At 36.6% G+C, this 13,954-nt stretch overlaps 1 protein-coding gene across 1 annotated transcript in view; it reads right to left on the bottom strand.

Moving 5' to 3' along the window:
- The window catches only part of Smurf (SMAD specific E3 ubiquitin protein ligase), a 140,877-nt gene that overhangs the window by 12,550 nt on the left and 114,373 nt on the right, over positions 1-13,954 (bottom strand). The window contains exons 10-12 of the mRNA XM_081732322.1: positions 10,845-11,063; positions 6,919-7,097; positions 1,547-1,684 (exon numbers count right to left, since the gene is read on the bottom strand). Of these exons, the coding sequence (XP_081588448.1) occupies positions 1,547-1,684; positions 6,919-7,097; positions 10,845-11,063 (536 nt within the window). The remainder of the gene's footprint in view (positions 1-1,546; positions 1,685-6,918; positions 7,098-10,844; positions 11,064-13,954) is intronic.

Raw genomic sequence — 13,954 nt, forward strand, 5'->3', positions numbered from 1 at the left:
ATGTGAGGCAGAGGGTTAAGTGATGACAACCGATGTCTAGTACGCTTGAGTGTGTCATATTGGCCCACTTTTTGTCACTCGTAAGCACTCGACCAAATATAGATGTGTTGTGGTACCGAGTCAGCAACGTTAACAGGCAACAATGTTACTCGTTGTTTCTTAGTTTCTGCTGTCAATGGGTGGGATACAAACTAGTTAAACTTGTATACGTTATCATTTTTTCGGCACGTGAGTAATTTTGTTTATTCTCGGTGAGCGCATCATCAAATGGAACGCTTACCTAATAACTTTATGGTGAATAAACTCAAATCCTAACAAGTACATACCACAATTTTATAGGTTATATATGGACAACTACTTATCTTCCCATGTTGTGGAGTGAAGTCAATCGATACTGTCTTTGCAACGACAACAACGTCTTATCAATCTAAGCTGATTTCTTTTATTGTTGATTTCCCAACAGGGCGTACTAGATGGAAAAAAATATTAAGTTAAACCGAGTCATTTCAGACATTTTAAAAACTACGTTTCTGTATCTCATTTACGATTTCGTATCGCGCAGGATCGCTCTTTAGAAAAGGTACTGTCCTGCGTAAACCAATATGTCTAGTCACCCTAATTAACTAGTATACTTCGTTATGATAATCACTAGTGCGTTTTTCTACCCACAGTCACTGGTACTTCTTTCCTTGTTTCGATGTCAGGAAACACTCCCAAACGGAACGTAATTTTGTTTATGAGAACTCTATGTGTCAGTATCATCTTTTCATTGCTTTCTTGCTTGGTGGTGATGATAATTAAATTATGATTGTGAAAGAAAAGAAAAATTGCGTGATAAAAGACCATTGACGACATTATCGTTAAGTGTAATCAATTTATTCAGAAAATTAAAATTTTATGCAAAGTCCAGATAAAAAGTCAAATTTGTTGATCTGTGTTAAGTTTTAATTCAGCAGTTCCTTGCGAATATTACCAACGTGTTTCCTCTCAGGTAGATCCCAAAGCATCCTTACTACTAAATGTTTTTTTTCAATGGTAACTTCATCATGTTGCAGACATTTTCTATTTTACACTTTACTGCTTTCTCATTTTCAAATGAATACTTATGTACAAAATTATCCTTAAAACTTCTGAAGCACATGACGAATGTAATATATTTGTGGTTTAAATTATTCACATTAATATAATTACAAATGGATATAACATTAGTCTTATTTAATATGTAATTTACAGCGCAATAATATAATACGTGGGGGGGGGGGGGGAGATGAATTGCGTGTTTGCCCCCGGTGATACCTGATCATGGCATTCACTTAAGCAGTCATAGTAAGCAATTTTTACGAAGAAAAGAAGTATCATTCCAACTATTATTTTGTTCTGTTTATTCGAAGGACTGAATGAGAATGTGTTACTCTCAGCTTTCAAATAAATAAACTTTCTACAGCTTATTTCAACTTCTGTTTACTATTTGCTTATCTTCTCTGCGAAATGACTTTCACTCACAGGAAATTAAATGTTCACTTTTTAAATAAGAATGATAGTTTACCTGACATATTCCTTTTTGTTTTCTTCTGTGACTGGGATCTCCTTTCCTCCAGGTTTCAGCTCGTGAACTCGAATCACACCAAAACTATTGTGTTCCACTGAGAATGTTGTGTCGATTACTCCAGTTATGTTGTTTTCGCTGCAGGAGGAAAAAAAGTATGTCAGACAAATTAATTACATTAAATGTTATGATTTCATAATAAACTCTACTATTCGACGGAAAGTATTAGAAAAACTGGAATAATATGACCAATTTATTACTACAAGTTATATATTAATACCAAGTTCATATCATACTGTATATGATTTATCATATCAGCTGTATGGACACACTGCCCTATTACCTGTGGCCTACAGGAAGGCTTTAACGCAGATGGTGTCAGTGACCTTTCAATATTGTAACATGCAGAAGGATCTTCCCTGAGGGGGGGGGGGGGTACTTTGACACTGTAGATGACCAGAGTGCTTTATACGAGAGTATTAACTGACGTCTAAAAAAGAATGCATATGAAATAAAGCAATAATTACTCAGCTCTTGCATGTGGTATGCCTAATTCTAATTCTCAACCAATTCCTCTACTCCAGCTCATAATTTAGAGTTTCTCATAATCTTTTAGCAACCACACGAAAAGAAACTGGCCACTATCTCCTTCGTAACTGCCACTACTTAGCTATGCTATGGTAAGTGGCTAGAACCTGCCTTCCGGCAGGGCATTTGGGAACGAGGATGGGTTACTGTATAAATAACTTTCATATTTCGATTCACTCACTACCTGGTTCGGTAGTAAAGCAGTAGCAATACCCACAGCGCATACTCTATGACGGCATATGCCAATTATCAAACAAAATCGATGAATACTCTTTTACCAATCATTTTAAACATCTAAACAAGCATTCGGACAGTGAGACACGAGTCAGTGCAAGTAACAACAGCTGAAAATTGAATTTTAACCTTTAACTCCACTACCTGCTTTACAAAGGAACCCTACATACTGTTACTTAAACACTGATGCACGCCCTCTTAAATAAGAAAACAGTAGTGATGACAGTATATATATTTCAGTTGCTTTTCGACAATCGTAGTGTGAATTCGAGGTTTCAATAATCCTTATAATGTTACCTTTGCTGTTTTAATAGACGTCATTTTAGTTAATGAAAAAATACAATATAAGACTAGAGTAAACATATAGTAGTGAAATTTGGACGATGAAAAACTAAAAAGGTTTGAAAGTGGCATAGAAGACTATACAACTCAATAAAAGGTAACCGGGGAGTAAGTAATAATACTGAAATTAGTGACGTTCTGGAAAAAAAAAAAAAAAAAAAAAAAAAAAAAGATGTAGTGAGGTTTACAAAGGGAAAGACTTAGCGAATGATGATAGTTGAATGCCGAAAAAGCGAAGAAAGAATTGCCTCCACTACGAATAAAGGAAGACTGAAAATTTCTCGGAGGATGGACGATGTCAGAAATCTAATGATGATGAAGGAAGAACTAAGATTATAGTAATCTTTATTATGAACTTATTTTGAGAATATTCATTTTATTTTATGCAATGGAAAGAAGTGTATATTGTTTCATTTCTGTATTTTCTTTCTTTTTACAATACAACTGCTCTCTGTTCACGTTTAATACAGGAAAGGAGCTGACAACGTGTTCTCACAGATTCTGCTAATCCGTTATAACGCTCCAGCCAATGAGAGAATATGTGCAGACGAAATAAATAAAAATTCGTATGTTATGAGGGATTGGAAACTTTATTTTACGTCTAGGTTCTCGACCCGTGGCCGGGCCTTTGAGAGAGAAGTGGGAAGAACGAGAGAGTATTCTGAAAGATGGCGAAGTGACGACAGGACCTGCATATCGTAATTGTGTAATTTTTCTATATATATATATATATATATATATATATATACTACCTATTTCACCCAGGAGTGCCGTTGTTTATTTGGGGGCGCTGATGTAGTCAACATTGAGTCATGCGCTGCCTGTCTCTGTATTGGCGAGTGTTGCTAACGCACAATATCGAAAACGAACTGAACAAAGCGTCACGTTCCAACAAAAGGTCCGGAACATGTTATGAAACATGCTACATTTTGAAACTTTATAACACTCCTAAAAACATGAAAAATTAAAAAGTTGTAAGAATTTGTCTTGATGGTTTTTAGGAATCCTGCTGTAAGCACTTAGGCATCCTAATGCATCCCTTTGTTAATTCTGTTGTAAGAACAGCATAGTAAGAAAATGTAGAATTGTGAAGGATTTATCCTCATTAGTGGCGTAGCTAAGGGGGTTCTAGAGGTGGCTAAGCCCCACATAAATCCAAGTCTAATCCCACGTAGAAAAATCAAAAGTTAAGAAAAAAGAACTCATGGAAAGAACTGCCAAAGATTATTGAAGTTTTACCCAATACAAATTGCATACCGTTCGACAAATAATTTCATCCATACTAAAAACAGAAATGTGAAACCTTACATTTCATATTTCAGTCTTTATTTATTGCTGTTTTCTGGTTATTGTTAGTATGCTGGACCAGGGATTAGGGTGCGAAATTGTCCCAACCTAGGTGACGGGGAAGTGAATGTTTCTTCTCAAATGGAAATAAAGTAGAAATAACATTTTATGAAGTTTTTAATGGGCGAGATTCCTCCAACCCTCTCGTGAGTTTGTACCTTACCCGGGGCCCACGACCCACGTCTATATTCCAGTAGGCTCCTATCCTCCCGATATTCCCCGTCGCTCCTTTAATAGGTGGTGTTCCATACACTACACCACGGCGGGACCCTAGCCCCCTCTAGGCTTTAGTGCTATCTAAGCAAGAGACAGAGGGACAGTGTTCAAAGAAGTGAACAGGTAAACAAAGCTAAAATAGTAAAATAACTCGCATACAGAAGCATTGCATACTTCCTAATGTGAAATGTATGTCCCAACGATCAGATCTGTTGCTAATTTTCTGCAGATTAGCAAAAGAAACAACAATCTCTTGCAGGGGCGGATCCAGGGGGTCGATCAGGGCGATTGCCCTTCCCCCAGAAGAGGACACTTTTTTATTTTATACATAAATAAAACCCATCCCAGAGTTTGAAGCTCTTAAAAGTAGCTCTAACTAGCAGTATTACAACCTCCCCCCACAAGTCCGCCCTGGATCCGCCCCGGGAAATCAGGCGTAAGCCTGACAACCCTGTAACGTGAGGTCTCGTATATCATGATCTGCAGAGGTCACGTGGTTGCACATAAGCACGTGGTTTATGAGAACTGTAATATCTGATCAACACCTTATAGTGTCCCGTGTTGTTTTATTTTCGCTCGGGCAAGAGAAGGAAATTAGAGGAAGAGTTATTGTGACGTGTACTCTATTTTCTTGTTTATGTTTCAGTGTTTTATGCACACTTTATTTCTCTTGTTTATATGACTCCTATTGGCGTGTAAAATTTATTATATCATGTGTCTAGGAAAACATGTCATAACCCTATCTTGGATGCAGAACGAAATAAATAAATAATTTTAGGAACCAGCTGGGTTTTCTTCTTTTTCGTAACAAGTGCGATGCATTTTGCTCCTCATTCTCACTAAGCTAAAGAAGGAAGGATCACTTTTCTTCGAGGTTTTATCGTGAGCATTTTGTTCTTTCGTATTCAATGGAGTTACAGGTTTTCTAGTACATTGCGTTCGCAACCGTCTCGCCTGTCGAAAGGGGAAATTGTTGAGATAACAAATGATTCGGACACTCATGCATACGAAATACAAGCAGATTATTTTTCTGACGCAATTTGTTATTGATAAGCGAATGGGAGAATCGCTTTTGCCTCCAGTAAAGAAAGGAAAAAGACTCGTAATACAGATGAAGAATTAGGATGGACTGAAAATTTGCAACCATCTCAAAAACCTGAATTTTGCAGAATTTCCGGTTTCAATCCCTCCCAAGTATTTACTGCTATCCCTATCTATCTTTCTTTGATTTATTTTCTTTATTTCTTGACTATGATGCTAGCTATCGTAAATGAAATGAACAGGTACGAATCTCAATAAATTGCAGAGAAGCATCCCGAAGGTGCTTTGAAAAAATACTCTATATTTTCTCTGTGGAGAGACATCACTCTTCCCGAGTAGAATGTTATTTTGTTAGCACCTATTCAGCATGCCGCTATCTAAACCTAGTTCCATTTGGGTATTTTTATGTATGGTTTAAAAGAAATGATTTTATTCCACGTTACACGTTTATTAGAATATCAGCAAAATGTTCTTTAAAAGTATGACGTCATCACACCCACCTTCCTGTGCACAAGGCATTTAAATCCGTTTCTACATGACAAATGGTTATTCTTCTTTCAGGAAACCAAATTTTATCTTTCTATGTGCATAATTAAGATTTCAGTAATTTTTTTTCTAACTCTCAAAAAACCCCAGGACAAGGGGAAAATGAGGGCTGAAATTGTCCAGGATCGAAAGTGTTAATTCGAACACTGGCAGCAAGCCTCGGCTTGCGAGTTCTGTGACTATGACAGAGAAATAGAGAGAGAGAGAGGGCGGGAGATAGATAGATGGATAGAGATAGGCTTAGAGAGAGAGGGAGGGAGAGTAGTTGAAGCAAACAATCCTTGTCACTCACATGCGCATACATATACTCCTACGCTAACTTAAACCATGCTTGTTTCCACAAAGAACGTACCATGTTTTCTGCAGAAACGTACTGAGTTTTCAACACTGCAGATTACTGAATCACGAGTGGGCTGTCACGTCTTAGCTGCGTTCTGTTTACATCTTAGTTCTGTGTTTTGCCACCATAAACAACGGCAATCCTATCTGAAATGGGTAGTATATATATATATATATATATATATATATATATATATATATATATATATATTTTTTTTTTTTTTTTTTTTACCTTTGTGTAAGTATGTAGAAAACTAAAGACATGCATAATATAAATTTAGTAAGCTGAACCATCTGTGTATTTAATTCAGGATTTCTTCCCTGTTCATGTTATGCGCGTAATACTTCGTCGTAGTATGCTTTAGTTATCACTGCTTAATCCATAACTTCTAATATAGTGGTTTACTGCCATTGTTTGTGGTGAGGTTGGAACTTGACTTCGTGTTGTTTGAATCTCATCACACTTAACTGGAAAACAGCATTTTCGTGTAGATGTATTTATGGTCGATATTAGCGAAGGTATCAATGCACGGTTGCTGAACGGATTCCAGGTTCGATTCCCGAGTTTGGTTATCACGTTGGTTTTTTTTTTGCCACTCGCAGTGATCATTATTAGATCGGAAAAGGATTGAGGCGTGTTATAGAGGAAGTGAACTCCAACAGAAAGGTGAGAGGTATGATTCTTAAGTTAATCACACAAAATTGGAAAGAAATCTTACAGCATCCATGTGAGGCTGCGATGGAGGTCTGGATCAACTCCTTCAATATCGTCCAACGTAATTGGTTTGTTGAGCAACATTTTGTAGAATGGTGTTGTGAATCCACCGTCGATGTAGTGGCCATGGAAGACAGCGATGCCGATTATCCTCCCGACGAAATGGAAGTACGAAAGGTGTTCCTGGAAATAAGCAAAACACTCAAGCATTAATACTCGACAATCACTTCACACTATAACATCTATACTTAGCGTATCTGTTGAATGCATGTCTTCCTAGAACCTTACACATTTACTGTTATGTCACACTGAATGTGAAATTTTTACCCTAATTTCAAATATGTCAATGTATTTAGGATAAAACTGAAAAGATCATTAATTATATAGAATGCAGTTCTACACTTGATTTCTAACTATAAATCTCTCTCTCGTAGCCTTTCGAAATCGTATAACGGGCGAAACCATCAACTCCTATCGGTTTTTGGGTTTGGAAATAAATACGCCAAGCAAAACTGCAGACATGTATTAATGTATATATTGTTTACTTAGGATCAAACAGGACTGGTTTCGAAAGGCAGAAAGTCTTGGGGATGTATCAATGAGCTAGTATTTGTTTAAAAAGAAAGATATTTGCTTTCTACTCTTACAATGTTAATTTATTTCTCTTTTGAGGTAAATATATCTTTTGTTCTTTGGTAAATTAGATACTATTCCTAGAGATCCACCAGGACATACTTCTATCCTGGTCATATCTAACTGTCTACTCCTGTCGGTCCCACAGTACAGACGATTGATGTCAGGTACAAAATCACCATGAAAGATTCCGTTTGTTAGAGCTCCGGATTTCATTTAGAAATTCTTTCTGAAGTTCTCTACCATCGAACCCGGCAGTGACATGCAGAATCCAGATCAAGTGGCATAATCAAGACATCAAATACACTTACAGGAAACAAACTTTCGTGGATCATTTTTTCTAATATGATACAAACCAACCTTTGTTTCTAGATTCTATGAATACTAATGTTCTCACTGACAATATTACCGCCTACTTTTTCAAATTACGTAGGTAGCTTTTTCATTATATGCACCACATTTACCGACTGTGTAAGAAACTATGCCATAGCTCACTGCACCACGTCTGGGGATTGACTTTTTTGTTGTGTCGGTCGCATTGATAGTAAACTAACGTGTTGAAATATTATGAAAACTTTTAATATAAACCTGAAAGATAATTTCAACACTGGATCGCTGCTAATTTCTCTCTCGCGTCGCAGATATGTCCTTCCGAATCGATCTCGATCTTTCTTTCTTTCTTTCTTTCTTTCTCTCTCTCTCTCTCTTTCTCAATCTCTCTCTCTCTCTCTCTCTCTCTCTCATATAATGCACATTGTTTTACTTTCTCAAGGCTAATTTTGATTTTGTAACAGTTGATAACTACAATTTTTAACTCCCGAGCTCAGTATCAACTGAAGGCTTTCTCACATACGGGATGCATTCACTTCTCCATGATAAACAGTATCTTCAAAACCAATACAAGGGTCGTTCAAGGTTGACCGGGATTTTCGTACGTAAACAATCGATGAATAGCCGGATCACGATGAAAGTTGGGGGTGACATAACTTATTCCTTCTCGAGTAACTAGCGCCCGGCATGACGTATTTGGCGTATGCGCAGCAGTTGCAGCGAACATTGCGGCAAGCTGTGTGTCTATGGCTGTGAAGCACCGGTGTGTAATCAAATTTCTTGTGAAGCAAAAAGTTAAACCAGCTGAGATCTTCAGAAGATTGCACAACAGTATGGTGAACAAACGATGTCACGGACAAGAGTATACGAATGGTGTGAACAGTTTCGCGACGGGAGCTGGTGACAAATGAAGCGCATGGACACATTCGCCCGACTGCAGTCACACCAGTGAATATCGCACGTGTTGAGCAACTGATTCTTAAGAACCGGCGAGTAGCAGTGCGGGATATTGCTCCCGAGGTGAATATCAGTGTCGGGAGTGTTGAGACAATCATTCACGACCACTTATGCTTCCGCAAAATCTGTGCAAGATGGGTTCCCCACCAGCTGACATTTGATCAGAAGTGGGCATGCATGACTGTCTCTGAGCAGCTTCTGAATCGGTTTCGAGCCGAAGGTGACGAATTGTTGCAATCCATCGTCACGTGTGATGAAACATGGTTGCGCAATTCAACCCCAGAGACCAAAAGAAGCAGCATGGAGTGGCAGCATAAAGATTCCCCACCCCCAAGAAAAGCAAAACGCAGGTCTGCTGGAAAGATCATGGGAAGTGTCTTCTGGGACATGAAGGGTGTTATCTATGTTGATTTTCTGGACTAATGGAGCGCAATTAATGCCCAGTATTACTCCACATTGTTGAGTAGTGCTGTACGAAAGTCCATTCGCAAGAAATGACCTGAGATGTCTGGAAATGTCATTCTTCTCCATGACAATGCCCGCCCTCACACGGCCAATGTAACAACAACTCTGGCCGAAATGCGCTGGGAAGTTCTGCCCCATCCCCCCTACAGTCCAGATTTAGCCTCCAGTGATTATCATTTGTTTGCACCCCTTAAAGACCATCTGAGAGGGAAGAAATTCACGACAGAGAAGCAAGGCGGAACGATGTAATCCAGTGGCTACAACAACAACCAAGCTCTTTCTACGCCAAAGGAATCAGGGAGCTGCCACAACGATGGCAACGGTGCCTCGACGCGCACGGAGAATACTTTGAAAAGCTAACATAGTTTGGTGCTTCTCGTGCTATCTGTTTCCTCTGAAGAAATAAAAGTCCCGGTCAACCTTGAACGACCCTTGTAACTTCTCTGAAAGCCGTTCTTTGTTAATCAGAAAAGGTGGCAAAGTAATTAGTAACTTTTTCCTCTCACATATGACCTGGAACTCCAGGAGACAAGCTTTATAACTTTCTTATAACTTGTTCACTTATTCTATAGGTCAATAAACCCGACGGTTCATCGAACATTCTTGGTTCCTGTTCCGTGTTAAGCCCAGCCGATCACGATTGTGAAGTCGCCAAATCTCCGGGTGACTTGGGAAGTATATTCTACAGGGAGTACAAGGTCAACTGAATAGATCTACGAATTTAACTATTAAATTAGCTATAATTAATTATCTGAATAGATCTACGAATTTAACTATTAAATTAGCTATAATTAATTATCTATGCTATTTATACCTTACAACACGCTGTACCCAGTTGTTAGTTATTTAAAGAATTATATTTTTACTGTAACAAAAGGCTACTTGGTTTAATGATTTTCACTGTCACGTTTGTATTGTCGTGCGGCACAAACATTGTTTTCATTTAATGATTTGGCAGAGGTGGGGTTGAAAATTTAAAATCAGTCTCAATGGAAATTAAATGTACGAATTAGTTCTCTGCTATGAAATCTGATAGGAAGGATAATAACTGTTCTCAAGTACGGAAAGCGGGTTTCGAGAAAGCAGATATACCAAACTCGATTAAAATAATGCAGTAAATTGTTTCTATATAAGTCAGTAACGAATATGTCGAAAAAATAATTTTCCATATAAATCAATGGGTTAAAACAAGGTGGTGCAGGTAATTATCAGTGTTAATAGGAGAAAGAAATCAGCAATAAGTGCACTTGTTAGCTCATTTACAGACTTTCCACTTCAATGATAACTTAAAAGCAGTGTGGATTTTACTTGCGTACAGTCTTGTTTAAAAAAAATAACCACCTGCCTATTTGGAAGGCACTCTATTCTTATTTATTGATGGAATTAAATCCGCATAAATTTATTTTGGCCAATTCGATCTTTATTTCAAGCGGAAATTAAAATTTCCTATAGAAAGTTCTGAGAATGTGGTCTCTTAATTAAAACTCTAAGAGGTGGGTGACTTAACACATTTTCTTCTAATACACAATAATAATGATCACTTACAGGATTGACATTGCTGTCTGGATTGATCTGCAGTGTGTAGTTGTCTTCCCGTGAATACTGGAAAAGTCCGTACTGTGGGTTGAGCATCTCATGAGACAACAAGTAAAGCCATTCCCTTGCAACACCCCCGTAGTCCAAGCCTTCCTCCCCTCGGAATTTCACCATCAGACGCTTCCGCATGTCTTTTGGACGCATCTTCATTACAAGACGATACGATTCCTAGTAAACAAAAGTCTCAAATCAATATTCATATAGAAAATAGCACAATCTGGAAGATACCATTTCTTTAGTTTTAAAATACATGACAATTCAACTCTAATACTATTTTAACATGTAAACCTGTAAACCACAAATAGAAATAGAAATCTAACATTTGCATATATAAATGTAACCGATCTGGAAGAACGCCTAACGATTTTAGTATTCTTAACCCTCTGACTTCATTGTTTCATCAATATTTCGATTGAATTCGACAGCTTGGTTCGAGAACTAACGATAAACTTTACAGGATTTATCAGTGAAGACTAGTTTATTAACAGTGAAGACTTTTTTTTTTTTTTTTTTCATTTCTTTTGATTATATTCAGCATGACAAAATAAGTGCCCATGCAAATTTTCGCAGTTCGACCGCCATTTGGTCTCGTACAAAAATGAATTTAAGATTCTCCTTTTTTTAAAATAAGATTTTCCTTCTCTAGGAAAATCAGATTTATTTAGACGTTTAAAAATCAAACCCTAATTAAAGTAGAAATACGAGTAATGCCTCATTTCAACTGCAATTCAGTAGACTTTTCTCTGATATAACTTTGGTTTTAATACTACCTCAAAACAGGGAAATTTTGAAAATTTTCCAACAAAAATGATAATTTCCTGATTTAATTAATTTATGACTTGGCAACACTGCCTCAAACAAAAAATTGTTTAGGCATACATCATTATATTTCAAGGATACTGAGTAAATGCTGTGTTCACTGTTCCAATAATACCCGAGAAAAAACAGTATGTTCTCACTTGTAATGAAAAAAGTATAATATTGACTTTAACGAAATCAAAGAATTTATTCATACATGTTCTAATTCAAGTGTAGGTATAATTTGTACCTTGCTTGAATTGCAGTTAAGAAGTCTTTCCTTTGTTATAAATTAATTTGAATACTCCCCAAAACACGAAATTGAAAATTTCCCGATCAATATGTTAGTTTTTCTAATTTTATTCGCTTATTGAGTTCTTTTTAATATATGTATTAGAAGTCTATTAATTCTGTCTGCAGTAAGTAAATGTCACATTTTGTGCTATTGATGCAAAAATTCACACTTGCAGCTCCTCTCTACCCGGGCAATTTGCACGAATACAGGTAATGTAGTGCAAACATTCTATGTTTTTTCTTAGGTATCATTAGAACTATGAACAGAGAACTTACAGGATACTTTTGTGGACGGTAAACAATATGCCCTAATTGCTTTGCGTATCACACAGGTATGGTTGTCAAGTTATAATCGAATAAATTATAAACACAATCACATGGTGGATTTTTTAATCAATAAAGTGATATTTTTAAAATGTATTCATTTCATTTTCATATATTGTGACCAAGTATATCATATATTTAAAAAGAAGCTCTCCTTACTGCAATTCAAACGAGGTCTAGGTTGTATTACAGAAAAGGTTGTATCATAGGTTCCTCTATTGTTGTACCTACATTCCAATTAGAACGTGTATGAATGAATATTATCTTCCTACTTTTTCATTCGTTTACGTTTTTCTACTTTTACATTGCAAGTAAGAACATATTATGTTTTTTCTCGGATACTATTGGAACAATGTATACAATATTGACGCATCTATCTTTGAACTATGATGGAGTACGCTTAAATCATTTTTCGTTTGTTTCTGAAGCAGTATTGCCAAGTTATAAGTGAATAAAATCAGGAAACTACTCTCTTTGTTGGAACATTTTTGAAACCTCCCTCTGTAATAGCTTTGTTTTTTCGGAATATTCGAAAGGTCCACTTAATTGCAATTCAAATTAAATATAATTCGTATTTCTACTTTAGTTATAGGTTGCGTTTTCAGCGTCCAAGTAACGGTCTACGTTTAGGCAGAAGAAAATCTTATGAAGGGGGCAATTGTTAAATTCATTTTTCTACCAAACCAATGGCAGTCGAATTGCAAAAATTTGCATGAGCACTTATTTTGGCAAATGTTTATTTGTTAGTGTTTCGTATTTTTATTGTTTCATTTGGTAGGCCGAATTCACAGTCTTTTTCAGCACAGAGGCTATATGAGACTTGGGTCTGCAGCTTAACGTGGAGTGAACCACATGACCTCCCGCAGGTAATTGGAACTCTTTCACGCTAAAAATACACACACACGACGGAGTCATTTTTATTGTGTCAATTGTAGCTATCCAATAAAATGTTACTGTTCTATATAAATTTCCTTCTGAGTAGACGTTTTGGTTCAATTCATTTCCTACCACTTGTAAACTCTTTGAATCATCGTCTTTTGCAAAGGCGACTGAATCATGTCGAAATATTGAAGAAAATTTTAAACACGAGATTATACAATAGGTAAGATTGATTTTATTGCTACGAACCCTCTGTGTTTAACGAAGACGTGAAAGTAGTTATGGTGGTTATTTTCAGTACTACGGACTACCTTGAAGCTAATATACGATGCTTTGCGAAGATCACTTTGATATATAGGATATATAGATCAAGTTGTTTTGTGGGGTCACTTCCGGACAAGGAATTGAAACTTGTTTTGGAACTTACTGGACAAACTCTTTCAGGAAATATATAGGTTATCCCCAGATTCAAGGTTCAACTTTGGACTCATCCCTGGATTATATTAATAGATTATAATATTTTACTTGATACTTCTGCGTATATTTATTTTCCATAATACATAGAATAATCTAGAAAGTTTTATGTTATCGTTCTTTTAACATTTTGTGACAGATATCCAAGTCTTATTGCCATTCCTAAATTCCAAAGGTTATTTATGTACACTCATGTCCAAAATTATTGTCGCATATCTATAACTGTCTTCTTGTAAGAATATAATTTGATTATGATTTTGCAGGGTATTTTTAATACTGATACTACGTGT

Source organism: Thermobia domestica, chromosome 11 (assembly GCF_964235325.1).
Source record: "Thermobia domestica chromosome 11, izTheDome1.hap1.1, whole genome shotgun sequence".
NCBI lineage: Eukaryota > Metazoa > Arthropoda > Insecta > Zygentoma > Lepismatidae > Thermobia > Thermobia domestica.